This window comes from Arvicola amphibius, chromosome 12 (genome assembly GCF_903992535.2).
Source record: "Arvicola amphibius chromosome 12, mArvAmp1.2, whole genome shotgun sequence".
Taxonomy (NCBI): domain Eukaryota; kingdom Metazoa; phylum Chordata; class Mammalia; order Rodentia; family Cricetidae; genus Arvicola; species Arvicola amphibius.
Genome location: NC_052058.2, coordinates 84,972,968 through 84,991,956, shown reverse-complemented (window position 1 = coordinate 84,991,956; position 18,989 = coordinate 84,972,968). Strand labels below are relative to the sequence as shown.

Here is an 18,989-nt window from a genome sequence, read left to right as displayed (position 1 = left end):
ATACATGTAGTAAAACATTCATGCATACAAAATAAAATAAATAAATAATTTTAAACAAGGTGGTGAGGAATTAAAGGAGATGCCCTAGATTGACCTCTGGCCATGACATGCACAAGTAACCCAAGAGCATATATACACCAATGCACACACATACATGCACACATGAGCATGCACGCACACAAAATTTAAAACTTGAAACTATAAAAGTCTTCCAGGAGGATCTGGAAAGATGGCTCAGTGGTCAAGAGCATTTGCTATTCTTCAGAAGACAAAGAACCTGAGTTCACTTCCCAACACTCACACAGGGGGCTCCAACCCCCTGTAACTCCAGCTCCAGGGGATCAGATGCCCTCTTCTGGACTCTCCAGGTACCTACACATCTGTGGTACAAACACACATACACAGGAATAAAAATAAATCTCTTTTAAAAAATAAAAAGAAGTAAAAGTCTTCAACAAACTGCAGGCAGGGACAGGTATATATCTCCTCTATATCCATGGTAACTTGTGAGTACTTCTTAGGTGTTAGCTCGCTGAGCTGAAATGCAATGTTTATTTCTGGTGTCTCAGTTTCATCTTTTCTGTGTATCCCTTCTACCTTAAACTAATCCTGGCACATAATCCTTAATAAACAGCTGGGAGTCACTGGCATGACCAAGGGCATCAGTAGCCCCTGATTTCCCTCCCAGGGCTCCCAGGTATCAGATCCAGCTCCCTGGACCATTACAGTATTCAACAGGAGACACAGTCCTCCCTTCCAGTGCACCCTAGACATCGCCTGGGTGCTCCCATGACCACCTGTGCAAGTCTCCTGCCTGGTGTTTAAATGCTTAAGATGGCATTTTCTGACCTACCAGCCTGGGGTCTCTCTAAACACAGAATGCAGTTCTTACTCATCCTTCAGAGACTGCAAAGGTCAGGCACACCCCTGGGATTCAAGCACCCATCTCCTCGAGTCCCAGGAACCCTCTGCTCAACCCAGCCTAGGGGTGGGGACATGTCTTTGTTCATCTTAGCCTGTTTAGAACAGGGTGGAAATTTTCAAAAGAAGTCTTCTTTAAACATAAAAAATACGGGGAATGAATAGGAAAGGCCAAAGCCTCCGAGTGAAAGGCTTTATAGAACAGATGTCTCACTCCAATGAAACCCAAGCCTGGCCATGAGCTGGCTGGCTGGCTGGCAGCTTAAGAGGCTCCCCACTGCGGCTCTGTCCTCACCGCAGCCGTCTGGGTCGGATGCCACACCTCAGGCTCCTGCCCACAGTGGAGCCAGGTTAGTGCCACCACCTGTCTGGAGAGAGCTCCCTCGTTCCCCACCCTGTCTCTCCAGAAAGTCCATCTGCTCCAGCCTGAGCCAGTTTCTGCTCTGTAGCTCCTGGCATCGGGCCCTCCGCGTATTCAATCTTCCACTCATTCGTTTATTTATCTCTTCATTCACCCCACCAATACCGCTGAACCACCGCACACAGTGAGGCTGGTACCTGCATTGGGGATGTCTTTGGTGCCCTGGTGGCCAGGGCTGTTTTCTTGGGGCTCTCCCCCTAGCTTGAGAAACAAACAGGCACACCTGGAAGAGTACAGGTGAGGGTCCCAGGATCGTGTAGGATGCAGAGGGGCGTCTTCTCCAGAGTTGGGGCCTGGGGAGGGTTTTCTCAGAAGTGGCTAAAACCCTGTCTCACTTCCACTCACCCACTCTGTCCCTTTACAGGTGCTGAGGTCACTTGTGTAAGGGCATCGCCCAGTTGCAGCCCAGTGGGAGATGTGCTGCAGGGATGTGAGCAAAGTCTTGCATATAGAGAGGTCCTCCAACTCCTCCGCAGCAGGCAGACCCTGGGGGATGCCTGGGCCATCGTGTGGCATCTCTGAAAGTGCCTATATACCAGGTTAGCTTCCTCATAGACAAAGAGCCCATCTCACCAATGCTAGCAGGGGCTCGCTGTTGCCTCTGTCCTAGGCTAATATAGGAAAGAAGCTAGGGAAAGAAGAATAAACTTGGGGGAAAGAGTCGTCGCAGCTGGAAGGGAGGATACTAGGAAGAACTTCCCAAGCATATTCCCAAAGTCAAATGTCTAAGCAAGTGTGTGGTAGTGGTGGAGTGGTATTCAGTGGCCTGTTCTGCCCACCTGTAGATCCCACCTAGGTCAGAGGCCTAGCAGAGACCGGAGCAGAGCCACAGGAGGGTTCCTCAAGCCCAGGACCAGAAGTTCTAAATGCTCCTCTGTAGCTTTACTTTCTACACCCTCCATGCATCTGAGGCTCCAGGGCTGTGTGTTGATCAGCACCAGGCATCCGAGGGTTGACCCGCTATTTCCCAATGCCAGCTCCACTACTAGCATGTCCCTGGGCCATGAATGGCACCCTTGCACTCCCATGCTGGCACGTCAGGTGAACGTGGGGCAGGTGGGGGAGGAATCTGCATTCAAAACACTTAGGCATGGTGTCAGCATGAGTGAGCATGCACGCAGGCATGGGCACACACACACACGCACACGCACGCACGCATGCACACACACTCATGCTCTGTCCTAACCGTGGGATTTCAAGTCTCAAGCACTGAACATTACAAAGGGAATGGGGGCTGGCTCCTCTTGAGCTTATCTCTCATTGGCTGTCTTAAATTGTCTCTCCACACCTTCTCTTTTTTTTTTTTTTTTATTTTATTTATTTATTATGTATACAACATTCCTTCCATGTATGCTTGCATGCCAGAAGAGGGCACCAGATCTCATTAAAGATGGCTGTGAGCCACCATGTGGTTGCTGGAAATTGAACTCAGGACCTCTGGAAGAACAGTCAGTGCTCTTAACCTCTGAGCCATCTCTCCAGCCCCCTCTCCACACCTTCTCTATGTCCTTATTCATCTTTTATTATATTCTGGGTCAGGAGCTGTTGCCTGAAGGAATTGGGCCTGAGGAGATCAGGTCTCTGCTAGGGCCTCTGATTCCAGCTCTACAGAGGAAAGAACAAACCCAACGCTGTAGACATATAGGGTCAGGGGAGCTATAGACATAAGAGAAAGGGGCCTCATCCCTCCACACTGCAGAGAACACAGCTGCAGGAGAAGGCCAGTGGAGAGCAGGGTAAGCTAGCAAGGATGGACAGCCAGGTAGGAGGGCTTTCTACATTTGGGAGTTCAGGATGTACCTTCCCCCCCGAGATGGACTAGGAATGTCTATTACACAGTGGTACCCCTTATCCAAGGGGGATTTATTTCAAGATTCCCCCCTGTAGGTGTCTAAGATCTCATACAACAATCATACCACAAGGACATGTGCTCAACTATGCTCATAGCAGCATTGTTTGCCATAGCAAGAACCTGGAAACAACCTAAATGCCCCTCGACTGAAGAATTGTTAAGGAAAACGTGGTACATTTACACAGTGGAGTACTACACAGCTGAAAAAAATAATGACATTTTGAAATTTGTAGGCAAATTGATGGATCCATAAAACATCATATTGTATAAGGTAACCCAGACCCAGAAAGACAAATATCATATGTACTCACTCATAAGTGGCTTTTAGACATAAAGCAAAGAAAACCAGCCTATAATTCACAATCCCAGAGAACCTAGACAATAATGAGGACCCTAAGAGAGACATACATGGATCTAACCTACACAGGAAGTAGAAAAAGACAAGATCTTCTGAGCAAATTGGGAGCGTGGGGACCATGGGAGAGGGTTGAAGAGGAGGGGAGAGAAAGGGATGGGAGCAGAGAAAAATGTATAGTTCAATAAACTCAATTAAAAAAACTGAAAACAAAAACCTCATACAATATCAAAGCCTACATGCTATATAAATATTTTCTCCTCTACATTATTAATAAATTAAGCATAGTAAGATGCTATCAAATTATTAATAAATTAAGCATAGTAATATACTATCAACAACAACTAACAATAAAATATAATAGAATAATTATAAAAATATACTATAATAAAAATAAGTGAATTGCATACATTCTATCTCTTAAAAAATAGTTTGTTATTGCAGGCTGTGGTGGTGCACACCTTTAATCCCAGCAAAGGCAAAGGCAAGGCAGACCTCTGTGAGTTCAAGGCCAGCCTGTTCTACACAGTGAGTTCCAGGACAACCAGTGCTACACAAAGAAACCCTGTCTCAAAAAAAAAAAATAAAATTTAAAAAAATAGTTTATTATACTTTCACCTTTTTTTACTTGAAGGAAGTGTTTTACAGCTTCTCTTTGGCGTATCCCGACTCACAGTTTAGCTGTTCTTGCACTTAGATCCATCTTTAAATAAATGAAGGGTTGCTTAAACCCATGTCCAGCACTGCAGCCCTTCATGGTTGAATTGAGCACCAAAATTCTACTGAGTGATGAGCAAAAGAGTAGCATAAACTGGATAGAAACCCTGAATACAGGAAGATCCAGAGCGCTGCTGAGCTAGAGGCAGCAGGAGATTTCACCATGCTATTGAGGACGTCACATAGTTTTAAACTAGGAACTACTTATTTCTGGGATTTTCCACATAACATTTTCAGACCTTGTTTGGTCATGGATAACATAAACTGCAGAAAGTAGAACCTTTAATAAGAAAGGAGAACCTAGACAACAATGAGGACCCTAGGAGAGACATACATGGATCTAATCTACATAGGAAGTAGAAAAAAAACAAGATCTCCTGAGTAAATTGGGAGCATGGGGACCTTGGGAGAGGGTTGAAGGAAAGAGAAGAAGAAGGGAGGGGAGTAGAGAAAAATGTATAGTTCAATAAAATTAATAAAAAACTGAAAAAAACTACACTGAGAATTGATGCCATTGTCTAGATGGCTGTGCCTGCTACTAAGTACATGCTCAATGAATATTTATCAGTCGAAATAAATGTAATAATTGCTAATATTCACTAACTGGTTATTATATAACACCACTCTCCATGTATTAGTTCACGTGGTCCTCACAACCCCCATGAGGTGGGTATCATTATCAACTCCACTTTATAGGAGGAAGCTAAAGGGCAAGACAGGAGTCCTTTTGGGAGTACTGAGCTGGGATCTGAACCCAGGCAAAGTGACTCTACAGCGTTGGTTCCCTTGATCACTGTGCTCACTGTCGGCACTAGGATGGAGTTTGTCATGCAGGACGCTGGCACACATATCCCACCCTCCCATTAAGTAACTGCCTTTCCATCAGAGGGAGACCTGTCTCACTTGGACTGAGGTGTGTCCCTGTGCCCACCTCAATGCAACACACTCTATAGCCCCGGCCCCCTACAGATGCCATTTTTTTTTTTTTTTTTTTTTTGGTTTTTCGAGACAGGGTTTCTCTGTAGCTTTGGAGCCTGTCCTGGAACTAGCTCTTATAGACCAGGCTGGTCTCGAACTCACAGAGATCCGCCTGCCTCTGCCTCCCGAGTGCTGGGATTAAAGGCGTGCGCCACCGCCGCCCGGCTCAGATGCCATTCTTAAACGAAAGATCACCTGGGATGCCCGGTCTTCTTTAGCCCTAGACCCCCTCAGGTGCATCTGACAGAGGCTCACTTTTCTGCCCTGTGACATCCCATGGAAGGATGTCCCCTCCTCCCATCCCCCAATTATCAGACGCAAAGGGGTCACTGTCTTGGCTACGGGAAAGTAATGTGTCTATTGCATTACAAGTCACGGGGCATCCATGATACCGTCATAATTGTTCTGTTTTATTTTATTGTCACTGTGGGTGATATTGTCCAATGCTTAATTAATAAATTAAGATTCATCATGTAGGAGCTGGAGAGATGGCTCAGCGGTTAAGAGGATTGCCTGCTCTTTCAAAGGTCCTGAGTTCAATTCCCAGCAACCACATGGTGGCTCACAACCATCTGTAATGAGGTCTGGTGCCCTCTTCTGGCCTGCAGGAATACAAGCAGACAGAATCCTGTATACTTAATAAATAAATATTTAAAAAAAAAAGATTCATCATGTAGAGGTACAGAGTACATAGAATTTGGTACTATCTGAGCTCTTAGGCAGCTCCTGGAGAATCTTGGAATGCATTCCTCTTGAGTAAGAAACCACTGTATATACAGCCCCTGGTCCATATGAGGGAGGACACTCAGGGACAGACCGGACAGATGACTATGTGGAATGGGAGTTAGGTCAAGGCAACAAACACCCTCGCTCTACAAACCAGAGTGTGAGGCTCTGATGTCCTACCAGCAGAGGGGGCTGCATACTTAGCAAGATCCGGTGCAAAATGAAAATACAAATCCCTTCATTTCAAAACCATCACTCTCATATGGCAGTAGCAGAGCACTAACCCAAGTCAGGGACCTTCAAAGTACCCGGTCCTGCTGGGTGCTAGGTGGCAAGAGCATGGAGTGGTCAAGGCTAAGAGACTTGGGCCAAGTCACCCAGCTGGCAGGTGCTACATCCAGGTAACCCTGCTGGAGGGCTGGGGTCCAAGGTGGAGTCAGTTACCTCAATTCTCTGGGGTCCTGAGCTCCTATCTGTTCTCAAGCAAGCAGGATGAGAGCACAGGTCCTGTCCCAATTCTCTCTTGCTTTTGTCTTAGACAATAGTTTGCCTTCCTTTCCTGTCTCCTGCCAGCCTCCTAACCTGCTGTGTCTACCACAACGGCATGGGATCTGTTTACAGCCCCTCCCTGACTCAACTCTTGCAATCCCAGACACTTGATCCAGGCTTTCCATCCTCAAACACCCGCACTGCCCCAGATTTGGAGAAGATTGGAAGGGAGCAAAGACTAAATAGGTGAACTGCCTGTGGCCCTATCGAGAGCGCCCCCTGCAGGTAGAGACCCATATTGTGGGTCCGCAAGTAGGAGTGAAGGGTGGTTGAGAAAATGGGACTTAGAACATAGGCCCTGCCTGGAGGAGGCGCCCAAGCCAAAGGGAAAGGATGGCCAGGGTTTAAAAAAATCCGCTGGCAGCAGTGGTACACGCCTTTAATCCCAGCACTCAGGAGGCAGAGGCAGGTGGATCTCTGTGAGTTCGAGGCCAGCCTGGTCTACAAGAGCTAGTTCCAGGACAGGCTACAAAGCTACAGAGAAACCCTGTCTTGAAAAACCAAATAAATAAGTAAATAAATAAATTCCTTCTTTCTGTTGCAGAGAAGTTCCAAATCTGATGGCAAAAAGGCCCATCAGAGAGACAGACATATCCCACACAAAGGGTCATAATATTCTCATGGGAAACAAAATCACATTCCCTGTATGAAAAGCACTTCCCTTAGGCAGGATCCCGCTTCCTGCAGATCATCAGGAGAGACTTATACTACCTGGCAAACGAGTGTTAGCATAGACCATCTACTCCGGGGCCTGTGGTTTTTCTCTCGCACCACAACCACCTCTCCAGGGATTCCCACATAAGGCATCCGTTAGTTCAGCAGAGCTGTCCCCCTCTGCCCTGCCTGCCTGCTGCATGTGGTTATCTGGCCCTGCGGCCTGCACTTCTCACTTCCCACAAGGTGCCGCTTATGTGTTATTTGTGCTCCTCTTATCACCCCCTTTGGAGCCTTGGGGGCAGAGGAGCCACATGCGTGGACTGTGGAGTCCAAGCTCACCTCATTTTGGCTCCTCCCCTCCCTTGTGGGTCTCCAGAGCCTCATCTGAAAGAGGAGCTAGCAATGGTTGTGTCCTCACATGGGAAGTTCATGTGAAGAACGCTGTGCAGTGCCTGGCAGGGAGCAAGCATCCTATCCACATCTGTCCAGTGAATGAGTGAGTGACACTCCCCATGACAGCCTTGAGTTCAAGTAGCCATTAACAAGGGGGCCGAGGGGAACTGCGGAAGTTAAGGTGAGAGGTGTCAGTAGAATTCATATGTTACTGGGCTGCAGCCCACCCTCCTGACCCACACCGTGCATGGGAACATGGAGCAAGCCGGTGGTGGGGGCTGGAGACCTAGTGGAACAAAGCCCCCGAGTGGGCTACCTGCTAAGGCTTCTTTCTCTAGGACATGCTAGAAGCCTTTCGGTAGCAGCCACATTGGGCCTGTTTCCCAAAAGCCAGTAGTAACAGGTGGGGAGCTATCTTCAACCCAAGTCACTCTGGAGCTGGAGTCAACCTTGGTATACTGGGGTTTGTGTTTCTGGATCCCCTGTATATTCCCGAATAGATGGAAACACTCTTTCCCCTTGCAGAGAACCCAGCAGTCTACTGGGTTAGGGTGAGAGGCCGCGATGACAACTCTGCCCTCACTGTTCCTCTCTCTTTCCCTTGGATTAGCCATTGGCCTTGGCCTTGGGCCTGGGGACCACGTCCAAATCCCTGACACCGGTGCAATGGGAGACACTCAGCACCTTCTTGCCACCTGCCTCAGTCTGGACACTCTCTCAGGGACACTCCCACCTTCTCCAACACCTCTAAGGGCAAAAGGGATGGGATGAGTGGCAGGAAGAAGGACAGAGGAGCTGTGTTCTAGAGCTAGCCCACAGGATATCACCCTCAGCGAAGTCCTAGGCAGGCAGAGGGAGGTGGGTGAGCCAAATGACCCTTCACACCAGACTCCGTTTCTTCCAAATGCCTCTCCCAAGGGAAGACCAGAATCCCTGCTAACATAGCCGCCTTGTGCCAGCCGTGGCAGTGTGCCAAGCACTGTGCCAAATTACAGATGTCTGCCTCAGAGTTCAGTGTGACTATTTCCATTTTGAAGCTATGGAAAGAGGCTGAAAGAGGTAAAGAAACCGTAGGCATGGGACCGTGCATGCACCCATGAGGCTAAGTTGAGGGCGTGGCGAGATTTAGGTCAGTCTAGGCTACACGACAAGCACCTGTTTTTAAAAGCTGTAGAGACAGAAGAGATGAGTTAGTGGTGAGGGGCACCGGCTGCTCTTCTGAAAGACCCAGGTTCCATTTCCAGTGTCCACCTGATGGCTTACAACTCTCTGTGACTCCAGTGTCAGGGAATGCAGTGTCGTCTTCTGGCCTTCGTGGACACCAGGCATACACATAGTACACAGATGTACATGCAAGCAAAGCACACATACACCTAAAAATAAAATAAATTTCAAAGCCAAAAGCTAGGAATGTAGTTCAGTGGTACTCACTTAAAATGTGCAAGGCCCTGAGCCCAATCCCTGGTGAGTAAACACACACACACACACACACACACACACACACACACTTGCACACATAGGAGCTCTTTCCTCTACAGCAGTGGCTCCATATGTGCCAGATGTTGCCTGGGGTTGATGATGCCTGAATACAGAGAAACACAGTTGATAACCCTAGCTGATAAACTTTGAACTGTTTTGTTTGTTTTATATGTGTGCCCTGAAGAAGACAAAGGGTCCTGCTCTGGAACGTCCTACCTCAGAGAATGGTGCACAAAAGGCCATTGAAAAAGTGTAACCAAGTACCAATGAGTGCTTAGGTATATGAGGAATCCATGTAACCCCAGCTTTCAGGGGACTGAGAAAGGAGGATTGTGAGTTCGAGGCCAGCCTGCACTACATGGCAAAACTTTGTCTCAAAAACAAAACAAAAAGAAATCGCAATTTAATTGGATATTCGTCCAGGGCTCATGGCTTTCTTTTCTCTTACAGGGTTCTCTGCCTGTAGATAAAATGCTTCTGGTCCTCTGGTCCCAAGCTCAGCCCCTTCTTCTGGCTTCCCTCACCACACAAGGCCTCTCTCTCTGAGGACCTGTCAACCTCACCGTCACTCCTCCGAGGGTGCTCCCAGGATGACCTGGCTCCATGAACACTTGGCCCATTTCCCTTAATGCATCACCATTTGCTGACTGCTCACAGACGACTCCGCACACAGTAGGTCTCCGACAACACTGAGGATTACTCCAGCGAGGGTCTCACCCTCCCTAGCTATGGCTCTGTAATGGTTTGAAAGAAAATGGCCCCCAACGGGAGTGGCACTGTTAGGAGGTATGGCCTCCTTGGAAGAAGTGTGTCCCTGAGGGGGTGGGCTTTGAGGTCTCTTTTGCTCAAACTTCCCTCAGTACGACTGTCAGTTGACTTCCTGCTGCCTTCTGGTCAAGATGTAGTAGCTAGCTCCATGTCTGCCAGCATACTGTCATGCTCCCCATCACAATGATAATGAACTGAACCTCTGAAACGGTAAGCCGCCACCTCAGATAAATGTTCTCTTTGTAAGAGTTGCCATGGTCACTGTGTCTCTTCACAGTGATAGAAACTCTAACGAAGACAAGCTCATTAATTGTACTGAACCCCAACACCTTCCCCTTCAGGTAACTACCACAAATGGGTTCCTAGAAGTCGCTGCTGGTGCATGAGAAGGGACTGGCTCAAAGCACCGATACCTCTTCAGAAATAGGAGACAGGACACAGGATTTCAGAGGCTGCCCGACCTGGGGTAGTAACAGGCTCAGAATCCAATCTGTCCTTGTGGAGCTCAGAGCCCTCCAGAGCTGACCTCCAGGAGCACTATCCAAACTGGAGAGGGAGACTTGGTTCTGAGGAAACACCAGCACCAGACATGACCAGATAGAGATCTTAGATTCTGAACCCCTCATTTTCCTCAATGGCAAGATGGGCCTCACACAAGCCCCTTCCTCACTGGGTTTATAGGAGGTGCTTTAGGTAAAGTACTTGAAGGCAGCTCTTGCCACCTAGCAACTAACCAGGAAGTGGTGAAGGTTGCATTGGTTGATTAGGAGGTGATAGTTAGTCCTAAGTAAGTCTCTCTGGTGTCAAACTGACTGGGCCCCAAACATGGACCTTCCTGACAAACTAGGGTACTTCTGGGATAAGGTCACAATCAAGGGAATAAAAACTGTGACCTAGGAGCAGACAGGAGCGGCAGAAAGCCAGGCTCACAGAGCTGCCGTGGCCACATTTCCAATTATCAGCGGGGCCTCTGATCCTGCTATGGTGCTCTTATCCTTTTGGAGGTCTCTGGAGGAGACAGATCCTGGCAGCTAAGAAAAGGCTGGGAAGGGACACAAAGGAAACCTCTCCTCTGGAGGTACCTTGTCTTTTGAGTGGCCGGCCCAGCCCCCACCTGCCCGCCACCAGCCCGCTGTGGCCTGCCCTGGCATAGCTCTGGGGGGCTCAGTGCCAAGCCCTGAGCTTTCCCCCCACCATGTCCTTTCACTGCTTCCAAAATAACTCTTTGCTCACTGCCCAAGTTTGGCTTCTCGGCTGTTTTTCTCCTCCTGGGACCTGTTCTCCCTTGTCTGAAGGGCAGCAGGGGAGCCCTGAATTATTGTTAGAAATTGCAGCTAGCCTTTTCCTGCAAAGGGGCTCCTACCATTCTGAGTCCCTAAGTCAATAAGCCTGTTCAGTTTGGCTAACAGAAGTTATTTCCAGTAGAGGGAGGGGTGGCAAGTGTTCCCCCCGCCTCTTACTCTCGCACCTTCCCAAGGTGACCAAAGCCCCAGAAGGACTCTTTGTCCTTGGCCCTGCTCCCAGTAGAACCAGTTACTGGCCTAAGGTCACACAGTCCAACATGGATGAGCAAAGAGGAGGCTCCCCCACGCCCTTCCAGGCATGCTCAGTGCAGGAACCAAGCCTAGGCTCTAGCACCCTATCGCCTTCCTCAGGCCATACTCAAGAAAACTTCTGAGGAGAACACTGGCTCTCTGGGCAGCCTGACCTGAGAGCCCAGACTCTTCCCCTTTGGAGAGCCTCCGATCAGGTAGACTTGGCTGCTGCCCCTCCAGGCTGTGCACAGGGTCACTTCCTCCATCACCCAGCCCAGAGCCGAGGAGCAGCTCAGCTCCTTGGAAGCCCGGTTCCCTGAAGGTCAGCGGAGGGGGGTGAAGGAAGAAGGTGGTGGAAAGGAGGAACCCTCTGAAGGGCCCCAAAAGATGGAGCTCTTGGATCACAACCATCCCTCTCTCTGGGCCTCGTGGGGCACTTGTAGCTAAAAGCGCCGAGAGAAACAGAAACATCACAGTCAATGTTCCTTAAGTGTCAGTGCTATGAAAAGTGCCACCCGCGCTCCCCCGTCCCCTCTGCTCCTCCGGACCTCCCTTCTAGATAGACACAAGGAGTGTTTCCATTTTAGGCTAAGAAATTGAAACTTTGGGCCTGGGGTGAGCTCCCCCCGCCCCATGTCAGGGTTGTCTTTGGCGGTCTCCAGAGCCTGGCATCCTACCAACAATACCCAGGGACACCCAAGTGGACCCCGTCTCCTGTGCGCTGTCCATCGTTTGTCACCCGTGGGCCTGGGCCAGTGCAGGAAGCAAGCCGTTGCACAAGGGACCATCCAGAGCGAGAGCTCACGGGAGGGGGAAGGTGGTGGTGCCGGGCGGGCTGGGGGCCAATTCTCTCTGAGCCAGGCTTTCTTCTCCGCCAGTGCCCCACCCAGCCGCGCCCGCGCCCGTGCCCACTGCTGCCAGAGCCCAGAGGTTTCCTTTTTCTTTTTGCCTAAGGCTGTCTCCTGCCTTTCCTTTGAACTGGGGTGTCAGCTCCCCCACACAGTCACTCTCCCCCCAGCAACCCCCCAGGCTCCTCCAACAAGGGAGGGCCCTGGGGACACCACTTCCTGGAATTACTCCACCCCTCCTTTGCTCTCTCCTCTCCGCATTGGTCTGGGTGCTGTCTGGGCTCTCTCCCTACCTCCCCGATTTCCCACCCACTGCCAAGCCCTCTCACCAAGCTCACCCTGTTCCACACCGGCGGTAGCGGAGGACCCAGGGTTTCTCTGCCTTTCCTTTCCTACTTTGAAGCCAAATGTGGGGCACAGAAATCCAGAGAACCCCTGGGACTTAGCTAGGGTCTCCCACCCACAGAGGGATTCAGGGTTGGAACTTGCGTACCCGGGCTTCTCAGCACAAGTATGTCGGCTCAGAGTCTGCTGGAGAGGCAGCAGAGGCTTGACCAGGGAGGGAGCCTGGGAGATGAGGAAGAGCTGACAGTGATACCCCAACACACCCTCCCCCGGTCCAATGCTCCTCGACTGAGGCCACATGGTCTTCTGCTTGCTCACCGGACAGTCCTCTGGGAACCCTGCCTGGCAAGCTGGAGGGCAGACTGGGCTCTTCCCTTGGTCCCTCTCTCCCATTGGGTGAAGTCAAGACTGTACCAGCTGGTGGGGGCAGCAGTGAAGCTGTCCTGGGTCCCCAAGGTAGCTCCCACTGTCTCCTCGCCAGTGACTCTCCTGCCACAGCCCCCAACACACGTAGAGACTTGCCCTACAACTCTCGTAGAAGGCTGCTTCTCCCGTTTCCAGTGCTAGCCCCAGAGCCTCCTCCTCCAGGAAGCCTTCCAATAAAACTGCCTCCTGACTCTGGCTCCCTAATGTCACTCTACCAACTCTGTTCTTTCCACCCTACAGACCCTCTACCAAACCCCCTGCAGACGCTGCCTCAGTGAATCCACACACGTTTTGTCTTCGCTTATAGATGGAAAACCAAGTCACAGAGATGCCAATAAGCTCACTCAGGCTCCCCTTAGCACAGCCTTTTACACCAATGCCCATCCTGAACCCTTCTGTTCTGTTCTTCCAATACCCTGCCTCCATCTGGCTGGCTGCAGACATAGCCAGGCAGTGGTGAGGAATGCTAATTACCCTGAATCTACCTACACACAGGTGTGTGTACACACACCCTCACACACACACATACAAGTGTGCTCATGCACACACATGCACACCTGACCTTTCACACAAATCCCGTAGTTATCACGGCCGGCTTGAAGGGAGCGAATTCCCAGAAAGCAGTGAGCAGCGGGGCACAGAGCGAAAGCCCTGGCAGCAGTGAGGAAAGAAGTGGGTGCTTAGGGACAGCCACCATGTCGGAGCCTCTGAGTGTGTGCAGCCAGAGCTACAACCATGTTTCCAGAACACTCTCCCCAACACTCCTCATCATTGGGGGGACTCCATGGAAATCCCCAGACTCCCCTCCTCAGGCTCTATTTACTTAGCAAGTATTTGCTGCATGTATATTTCTGTGTTCATATGTGCTGGGTAGCACAGGGGCACTTCTCATTCACAACGCCACAAACTGCAGTGCCCCAGAGCCAGGGGCTCCATCCTCCCCTCCTTCCCTTTCCATAAAGGCGCCTCGGGCAGGAAGACACACAAAATCCAGCACATTTCACTGAGTCTCTCGCTCTGTTGAGGGTGTGGGGGAGCCCTTCTAAAGACATCTGAAGAACTGTGTATAAATGACTCCTAACTTTGATCAAACAGGGCTGGCACTGGGCCTCAGAGTGCTCATGAATTTTGGACTTGTGTATCAAATAAATAGAAATAAAGGCTTTCTGGTCTCCCCTGAAATTGGAATGGAGGGAGGTGGAGGCAGCCACTTCATGACAAGTACAGGCTAGGAAGGAACCTAACCATCTCGGGGTGGAAAGCAGATGGCAAGTAATTTGTACTGAGATTCTTTCAAGGAAGCCATAAGAGGAACCAGCGGTGTCTTCTATGGCCCACAGGCAAGTCCTAAGACTGCCAAGAAGGGAAAGAGCCCCCAGATATCCCTGGCCTGGCTCCTCGAGGTTCATCTCTCTCTACCTTTGCAGAGCCTGGGGGAGGAGAGCTCAGAACAATAATATATTTGATGCATAGGCATGAAGGCCCTGATTCCTAACCACCAAAGCCATGCAAATGAGTGGCCATGGAGGTGGGCACTTGTAATTGCAGTGTAGGGCAGCGAAGACAGATCCCTGGGACTACCTGGCCAGCCAGCCCAGATCACTCAGTGAGTGCCAGGTTAGTAAGGCACTGACTCCAAAAGACATGCAGACAGCTCCTGGAAAGGGACGCCTGAGGTTGACCCTTGACCTCCACACACACTGCATATGTACCTGAGCACACATGTACACCAACACAGATCCAAACACACACACAGGCACACACACGGTATGCAAAATGCCCTTGCAGTTCTCCTGAGGAAGCAAAGAAGGAAGGCTTAATCTCTGAGCCCTGCAGATGCCCCTCCTCCATCACCCACCTGAGACTCCTGCACAACCAAGGCCAGAGAGACAGTCCGCTCTACCTCCCTCCAACACCACAGATATTGCCATACAATTCTCTACGTCACTGCTAGACCCATTCCCTGCGCATCCTTCTTCTGCCCTCAGGCACACTCTTAAGCCTTAGAATAAAAAAATTTCCTTAACACCTAGGAGGGCTCAGGAAGAGCTCAGAAACCCTCACCTCCTCTAACCTAAAGATGCCTCACATCAGAGGGCACTGGGTCAGAGTGCCAGGGAGCTGCTCTCAGCATGGACGGTCGGATACTTAGATTCCCAAAGTGAAACTCTTTACCTCTGCCCCCAAGTCCTGCCAGGAAAAAGCCCACAGATTAATCGAGAATATCTTGCATGCTGGAAGGTGGCCTGACCTGCCAGCCTCTGGAAGGGCCTGTATCCTCTGCCCTTTTCACACAGGTAAGGGGTCTCTCTTCTGCTGTCCTGAAAGAAGGCTCAACAGAAGTAATTTCTAAGCTCCTTTAGGCTATCGACCCTGTCTTCCAACAAGACAATGGCACAGATATCTAATATGTAAAACTGATAGAAATGGGGGCTTATGGAGGGCATTGCTGGAGTGGACCAGAGCCCCTGTACTCTGTCTGGTGCTGGGATGCCCTCCACTCTGCTGTGGACTCCAATGCTCACCTCTCCCTTCACCCCCTAGGCTGGACAGGACTTGGTTTGCCCTTTTGAATTAGGGGTACTTTGCATTCCTCGCTCCCTTGAGCCCACAACTGTGTCTTTTGGAGTGACGGAGAGTAACCAAAGGGGGCTGTAAAGACAGGAAAAAGAGCCTTATAGGGGCTCTAGTTCAGGATCCCCACACTCACCAGGACACTGCCGATCTCAGTGTACCCTGGCCATTGCTGAGACTTTTGGGACAAGTCCAACTCCCTCTCCCTTGGCACTCATCAGTTCTAGGACCCCAAAGATGAGAGAGCCTCTCCCAGGCCTGAGGGAGCTCTGGTAATCCTACCCAGGCTTTTCCACCTGCTTGCCTTCCTCTGAGGGAAAGCAGGGAAGGCCAGAGGTTTCCTCCTCTGGGAACAGGGGTGGAAGCCAGGTGGTCTGGGATGTGCCTCCACCCCCTCCTGCCCAGCCTCTGGTTCTTTGATTCGGAGACAGCTACCCCCAATAGGGTCCCCTTCATAAACCATCTCACCCCAACTCAGACTCTAAAAATGTCTCTCTGGTTTTCAGTCTCAAAGCCTGCCCACAAATTAGTGTCTCTAACTCAGCCTCCTGGGACATGACTTCAGGGAGGCCTGGGGAGGGGGCAGGAGACCTCCACACAAGAAGATAGTTCCGGCAGAATCCCTTTCTAAAGAGAGCTAGTGCCAGGGACCCCTCAAGAAAGGCCACCTGCCTCAGTGGGACAGTTCTTGCTGTGGTAGAGGAACCTGTTTCCACTCACTGGGGCACACTCCCCTCTCCTCACACTTACGCCTTCATCAACCCTCCTGGGCACTCTTCTGCCAGGGAAGACAGCGAAGGAAGAGGCTCCCCACCCTGTGTTCCCCATTTTCTTGCTCAGGATTCACAGCCCACTTTGCCAGGCCTGGATTCCAACACTGAGCCTACGCCGGTAGGGAGCACCTGGGAAAGAGCAGGGAGGCCCTGGCTCACTCCTTGCCTTGCCCTTAGCTTCCTAAGGACTCTCCTCTGCTCCCCAGTCCTTTAATCTTAGACTTGGAACGGGAAGAACCCTCCTGGGATGCTCTTGTCCCAGGGCACCAAATGGTGTTTGTGGGGTAGGCAGCCAGCAGGAATATCAGGAACAAGCAGGTGAGTACTCACAGGTAAGCCGTCAGGGGGTCCAGGTCCCCTGGCACCACTGAGAGCCCAAGCTCGGAGCAGTCAGCTGACAGCATGATGCCGTCCTCCTGGCAATGGCAGGGAGCTGGGCAGGCGGGACGCCCTGGGCCAGGCTGGGGGTCGCTGCCTGCGAACACAGAGGCGCACAGCCCAGCGCAAAGCCACAGCGTCAGGAGCCTCAGCAGGCTGTGCATCTCGGCGGCGGGCTGCGGGGGCACCTGGCGGGCGCTCGGGCGGGCGGGAGCACAGAGCAGTGAGCGCGCGGCTCACCTCCTGGTCCCGGGCGGGCCCGAGGGCTGCGCCGTCGGTGGGACCGCCCTCGCTCTACTTGGCTTGGGTGCGGCGGCGGCAGCGGCGGCGGGACGGTGCAGTCAGAGAGGGGCAGGCATTGTTGAGTGATCTTCGTTATTCAGTTTCACAGGCTGGGCTTGGCAAGGGAGGGAGACACGGGAGGGGGGGTGGGAGGAGGAGTCAAGGAAACTTTCTACGCGGTGACTCGCTCCCCTTCCCTCCTTCCTTCTCGGCTGGCAGGATTTCATCCAGGGGGTTGGGGGAGACGAAGAAACCAAAGAAACCCAAAGCTAGGACCGGTCAGCACATCAGAGACCTGCACTTGTTTGGAAAGGGTGCCCCAGGCTCAACTGTGGGGTAAAATTCCTCTTGACTTTGGGAACAACCACGGGTTCTCAAGGGACCAGAGAAGGCCTTCAGGAAAAGACCTCTGAGTTCCAGACACCAGTCCCACTACTAGATTTTATATTGAAGGGAAGAGAGACCCGAGAGAAAGAGATGTTCGAGGTCACACGACTGATGGGGACAGCCTCAGAACTAACGCTCAGGTCATTCCTCTGCATCCTCACCTGACCAGGGGAGGAAGGCGGTCCTAGGCTGAATGGTTCCTTGTAGGTTGGCAGTAGGAATGAGGAGAGACTCCTCATTGGGGAACCATGCCCTGACACAAAGAAACTGAAATGGATTCCACCAGATGTGTAGGGCATGGAAATGAACTCGTGTATGCTGTCAGATTTGAAGTCTGACGATCACCCTGATCTCTGGACCCAGGATCTGTGGACTGCCTCTGGTTGCCACAGCTGGTCGCCAGAGCTTGCCAGCGAGTCGGTGGATTGGCGCCACCTGGAGGTTCAGTGCTGCAGTTGCAGCTAAGCCACCGAAGGGTCCAATTCCTTCCATAATCCATCCCAGGACCTTGGAGAGCAAGGGAAATAAATGATGGCTAACACTCAAGACCCTGCTCTCAGGCTACACAGGATTTAGTGGTGCTTTCTTCGTGTGTCCTTTCACTTTCTCTGGTTTCCAGATCTTTCTCTGAGTCAAGTCCCAGGGTAGAACTAGGTCAGGCTGGCACCTTTTTTTTTGCCCTGACTCCCCATGGTCCACACCAGAAACATGAGGACCTCAAAGGATCCAAGATGCCTTCCACACTTTACTTCTTTACCCCAAACATTCTCATCAATCCCTCTCCATCCCTCGTGGATACTCTGGGACTGATGAGGAGAGAGTTGCACTCTCAGATCAAGAAGCCAGAAGAACTCTGCTTCCAGGACTCCTCGACTGATAGACGTGGAAGATGAGCCCTTAGCAAGGTCACAGAAAGGTCTTCCTTGGCATGCAAACCTGTAGGCAGAAGCCCCCTTCTGTATTTCCCATCTCACTTATCCCATGCCCTCCCTTCACCTTGGCTATAACACACACACACACACACACACTATTCCCACCCATGATGCTTCAGGACTCCTGGCAAGGCTCAAAAACCACACTTGGGCCTCATTCCACCCCTGTAGCAGCCTTCTGAAGTGGGCTTGGGTAGCTCAAAGCTGAGTTTCCAGCGTGCCCATGGAAGGGTCGTCCAGGGGCCAATTCCTTGGACTCCTGAGAGATGCAGAACTGAAGAAAACATTGCTATTCAGTCCTTTTGGGGGCACCAGAGCCCAGTCTCACTTTGGGAACACTACTGGATAGCAGAAAGCCCCACTTTAAAAAGTCACACTTATCTTATGTACAGGTAGTGTGGGCACATACGCTGTGGTGCATGGCATAAGTGTGGAGATCAGAGAAAACTTGTGAGAGCCAGTTCTCTCCTTCTACTGTATGGGTTCAGGGATTGAACCAGCTTGTCAGGTTTGGCACCAAGCTCTCTTACCTGCTGAGCCATCTCAACAGCCCAGCCCCGCTATTTTATTTAGCTTTCTGCTTTTGTTTCTTGTAGTCAGGCTCTCCCAAGCTGGCCTCAAACTTGTAGCCTTAAATTCTGATCCTCTTGTCTTCACATCCTGAGTGCTGGGATTATAGTCACAGGCTACCAT

At 51.0% G+C, this 18,989-nt stretch overlaps 1 protein-coding gene across 1 annotated transcript in view; it reads right to left on the bottom strand.

Annotated features, from left to right (window-relative positions):
* Positions 1-16,859, bottom strand: part of Lgr6 (leucine rich repeat containing G protein-coupled receptor 6) — a 117,890-nt gene extending 101,031 nt beyond the window's left edge. The window contains exon 1 of the mRNA XM_038349768.1: positions 16,648-16,859. Within this exon, the coding sequence (XP_038205696.1) occupies positions 16,648-16,859 (212 nt within the window). The remainder of the gene's footprint in view (positions 1-16,647) is intronic.
* Positions 16,860-18,989: the final 2,130 nt, after the last annotated feature.